Raw genomic sequence first — 5,318 nt, forward strand, 5'->3', positions numbered from 1 at the left:
TTCTGTCTATAATGCTTCTGAAATTAATGATCCAAACAAACATAAATAAAGGTTCATCTCTAGCAAGAAGCCATATGCTTGAATATTTCTGGTATCTCAACTGCAGATTTTTCAGCGCTCATTTAACTTTACGACTCTGTATCTGAAAATGAACAAAAATTGACTTGTACCACTAATGAAATAAGTCCTTCATATGCACACACAGCACACCGATCTCGTGAGGCACAAGGCTCTCATAACGAAGTACGTACGTCGGTCAACAGATGGCAGTAGGAAAAGAATGTTAACTGCGCTTTTTAGTAGCTACTTGCGACTCTTAGTAGCGATTTGTCACAGAAATCGCAGTTTCTCGGTAGCGAATAGCGTAGTATGAACTTTGCTCAACAGATGGCACTGTTAACTGCGCTTTTTAGTTGCTACTTGCGACTCGACACGGAAATCGCAGCTGGACTCGACTGCGAATCGCAGAGGCGAGCGTAGTACAAACTTTGGCTAACAGATGCCACTGTTAACCGCGCTTTTAAGTTGCTACTTGCGACTCTTAGTTGTGACTTGTCACTGAAATCGCAGAAAGCAGTGCTAAATTCGACCAATAGATGGCTCACGTCTTTGAATGTGAAATACTACTTGCGACTGCTAACTGTGACTGAAATCGCAGTTAGATTCTGTAAAGTTGTTATTGTGATATCTGCGACTTCTCAGTCACTGTGATTTCTAACAGATACGCGATTTCCTGCCCACCACTACTGTGAAATAAGTGTTAGGCTAGGCGCAAATTGAGACGAGTATAGCACGTGTGACGTGACACGATTTTGCCGCGCGGCGCGCGCGTTCGACACGTGTCGCGTGGTGCTGCGCATATTGAGACGCGTATGTGACGAGTGTGCCCTAGTCGGTGTGATACGCGCGTGCCAGACTCCGAATACCGGCCTACTGCTTGTCAGACTGACGATGTGTGTTTCGCGAGTAAGAGAGATGTTATTGTTAGACTTGAGTTCCGAATCAGATTCGGACACTAACGCTGAAGAGGAAGTGTTGCTTTATTCATTAATAAATAAAAAATTCAAATCCACAAATAAATATATTTTGTATGAAAGAAAACCATGTGGACAATTTCAAACTACGACCAAGATGAGTCACACTGATTTCACGAATTACTTCAGAATGACCAGAAAGCAGTTTTCTGAAGTACATGGAATAGTAAAGCACACTATTGATTCAAAAATGGCTCTGAGCATTATGGGACTTAACTTCTGAGGTCATCAGTCCCCTAGAACTTAGAACTACTTAAACCTAACTAACCTAAGGACATCACACACATCCATGCCCGAGGCAGAATTCGAACCTGCGACCGTAGCGGTCGCTCGGTTCCAGACTGCAGCGCCTAGAACCGCACGGCCACTCCGGCCGGCACTATTGATTCAAATGGGTGTAATGCACAGGAGCCGATTGCTACTGAACAAAAACTGGCAGTATTTTTGAGGTAAGTGATGAACGCTGACATTAATTTTTTATCTAAGGAATTATAAAATGTTGCACCCTTGTGTCTAGGCATTTTATTTTCAGCTCCCTTACACAGAATCGATGGGTGTTATATAAGTTTGACTCCTACGTGTGTGTGTGTGTGTGTGTGTGTGTGTGTGTTGATCTACATCAAGGTACATAGTACCAGAACTCAAACAGTCTAAATAAAAGTCGTCGAGAGCATACGTTTATCTTTGACGGTTGAAATGCAATGGCCATTTTTGTATTAGGAAGGTGCCTCGCACAATATTATATAACACAAAAATGTCGAGTGTGACTGTTGTAAAAGGTAAACATATGCTTTTGTATACTATTTAGTAGTCTTTTTGAGGTCTACAAATCAATACTGAATCAAGTTCTGTTGCTCTTATGGTTTAGTCGGCGTACTGCAAAAGAGCGCATTGATGGGAGAATTTTTTCGGACTTGCACTTTCCTCGCAACTGCTTACTCACTGTGATATCTAAATTAACAAACTATGTACTAGAACTTAGCCACAGAATATATCTACGGATCAGAATAAGAAAAATGTAAACCTAATAAGTGGTTCTTAAATACTGAAGAATTAAAAATCCTTTTGTTTTTCTTTGCAATTCTGCCAAAGAAGATTCGTCGAGGGCACCAGGAAATAACTTAATTTTGTCAACGAATTGCAACACCCTGTACACTTTTCACGCAACTTAGTGCAATACAAGCTAGGTCTTAAGCGAATTTCACCTTGACAAAAAAAACCGTTCTGCTAGCTGGAGTGGGTTTTTAAAAATTTTTTACCAAATTTCTCTTGTTAGTGTTTTATTGCAATAATACATGTTCATAAACAAAGAATGTTAATTTATAATTAATGAAAATCTGGATCGGTGCAGCGAAGACTATTCAGAAAAGAAAACGAAAAATACACAAAATGCTGATACAAAAAAGAATTAAAGTCTTAAGCAAACATAATTTTGATGGTCACTTCAGATTTCTTGAAAACGGTGAACAAAATCGGTGATATTAGACAAACTGGATTCAGTTGTGTCGACCTTCAAATCTTCCATCTGCTGCTGTTCTGAATAGTGAGACGCTGTCTGTTGGTCTGAATCAGTCGATATATATGGCGATGAAGAGTGAGAAAAAGGTGCTGTACTGTATGGCGCTGAATTATTTGAAGAAGATGACATCGAAGGTGTCTCGCTCCTTACGTTCATTATTTCTTCTTCTGCAAGTGACACAGCTGGGAAAAGTTGACCTCTGATTCTGTGTTGGTAACTTTGAGGCATGTTTTTAGTCAGCTGATACATAGAGATAAAAAAATTGTAAAGAGGGTCATCTTTGATACAGCGTGACTCCAACGCTCTTCTTTCTTCTGCTCTTTGTCTTGCCCTGTCCTCACGATGTTGCATTGATTGTTTTAGCAGAATTACAACGTCTTCCTGTTTTCTTTTCCTTGATTGATTTCTTTGAATAACTGGAGTTGAAGTAGCGGTGTGATGTGCTATGCACTCCGTTCCTATGCTCCTACTAGATACTTAGTTGCTGTCGTAGTTATTAATATCTTGACTTTGCTCATTCGCCTCATTGTCGAGTGAGTTGTTATCTTCTAATTCCTCGGTTTCCAGTGCATCACTTCTTGCTGATGTTTTAGTTGTAGCTTGTGAGCTGTGATCACTGTCATCACCTAGATTACTATCACGTGGACCAGCTGTCATAAAAGGTTCAAGAAATGACATCTGGTTTTGATATCTCCACGGCTTGATATTCTCAGCAGCAGCTCCGCTTTTCATATATTTCACCTGTCGTCGTCGTGCATCTCGATAGCTGCCTCTCAGCTTCAGCCACGAATTTTTTGTCTCTTCCCCTGCAATAATTAACAACGTATAACTAATAAGGCATTAATGTTGTCCCATATAGATAGACAAACTAAAGATATGCAATATTAACTTATAGTGTTTGGATAAAGACATATTTGCAATCTACTTTTATCGTTCCACATTAACAATATACTTTCGTTTTGCTTCAGATATTTACCCTCCGGTGACAGCTACAAAAGTATTGCGTATAACTATCTCTTGGGAAATCGAACTGTATCTAATATTGTAAAAGAAGTAGCTACCGCTGTATGGAAAGAAATGCAACCAAAGTATTTAGCAGAACCTACAACACAGACATGGAAATCGGTCGCTTCACGGTTTGAACATAGATGGAAATTCCCACACTGCGTTGGTGCAGTCGATGGAAAACATGTTCTTATTAAAAAAACCTGGCAAAAGCGGATCATTGTACTTTAATTATAAACATACATGCTCCATCGTTTTGATGGCGACGGTTGACGCAGATTACAAATTTATCACCGTTGATGTTGGCGCAATGGGACGATTCAGAGATGGGCATGTATTTGCTAGCAGTGTGTTGGCCAAGAAAATGAGAAAAAACACGTTATTACTTCCCATTACTGAACTAATACCTACAATTTCTGATCCAATGCTGTATGTGTTTGTGGGAGATGAAGCTTTCCCATTGTCGGAAAACATTATGAGACCATATCCTAAGAGACAGGTTACCGACAATTACGAACATCAGGTCTTCAATGCCAGACTTTCTTGAGCACGACAAACTGTGGAATGTGCTTTCGGTATACTATCATCACGTTTCCGTGTGTTCAGGAAACCATTTGAAACCAAAGTCGACACAGTGAAAGATGTTGTGAAAGCAGCCTGCGTTCTGCACAACTATTTACGATCTTCAGTAGTAGTTGCAGATGGTTTAAATGACATCGAACCGTTGCCAGCAACTCAGTTACTTCGTGTGCAGGGGAACAGGAGGAGGACTTCATCAACTGCCTTCAAAGTGAGGAAAAATTTCACTGAATATTTCAACACTTGCGGAGCAGTTCCATGGCAACATCAGTCAGTTCTGCTTGGTAATTATTGACAATATAGCAACTTCCAATTATTGTACCATTATTGTGCTCCACAGGTTATGTGCTCAAGCGAAGTACACAGTGATATGTATTAACTAAAAAATTGTGAAATAAATATTGCAGTACTTACCGTCTTTCAAATTCAGATCCTTTGCTATATCACTCCAAATCCGGTTCTTGAGTTTGACCTTCATGTCGTCTGCATGTTTTGTGTCATACAGCTCTCTGTGTTCCCTCACTGCCTCTATTAATTTTTCTTCTGCCATGGTGAGAAGTGAACTATTCATCCACTGCACAACGTCCACTGCACAACGCCCGCTGCACAGCAGAATAGCCTGTGTACTGTCAGTAGCCGTGAATAATAAACGCGACAAGAATGCAGAAGCTAGCCAGGCGTGCCTTGTGGAAGAGTTCACGTCGTCCGATAAACATTGTCATGATTGTTGCCTGTCGTTGTCTGAAATACTTTTCAATAAATTAAATATATCAAATCGCCGCACATTTTCAAAGATACTCATACTTTCGGAATAATACCGACCACTAATTCATTTGTGTATCCTGTTACATAATTAGCTTATTAATGCTGATACTGTGTATGCTACCACTGAGATGTTTTTCTCGTCATGACGAGCCAAGTAAGACATTGTCATTCGTGAAGGTTTCTCGGCTGTTTCTAGCTTGCAGTGGAAATGTGATATTCACATGCAAGTAGTACAGTGTGTCGTTATTACATTATTACATCCATATCGAAGTAATGACTGTGGGCCTTCTATACTTCAGATCTTGTACGCTTTTTACCAGGAGCACAAAGGGGTCACACCTGTGGAGATTATCCCTTTCCGAATTTTTGTAACAGATCGTACGGATATGTCAGCATACTACGAAGCGAGAGGATAA

General features: G+C 40.1%; 1 protein-coding gene across 1 annotated transcript; it reads right to left on the bottom strand.

Moving 5' to 3' along the window:
- Positions 1-3,030: 3,030 nt before the first annotated feature.
- LOC124803164 lies at positions 3,031-4,687 on the bottom strand. The gene is made up of 2 exons (XM_047264345.1): positions 4,552-4,687; positions 3,031-3,359 (listed from the first exon to the last, which is right to left on the bottom strand). Exons 1-2 carry the CDS (start codon positions 4,685-4,687, stop codon positions 3,031-3,033), a joined length of 465 nt encoding a protein of 154 aa, XP_047120301.1.
- Positions 4,688-5,318: the final 631 nt, after the last annotated feature.

The sequence above is a fragment of the Schistocerca piceifrons genome, chromosome 6, assembly GCF_021461385.2.
Source record: "Schistocerca piceifrons isolate TAMUIC-IGC-003096 chromosome 6, iqSchPice1.1, whole genome shotgun sequence".
Classification (NCBI taxonomy): Eukaryota; Metazoa; Arthropoda; class Insecta; order Orthoptera; family Acrididae; genus Schistocerca; species Schistocerca piceifrons.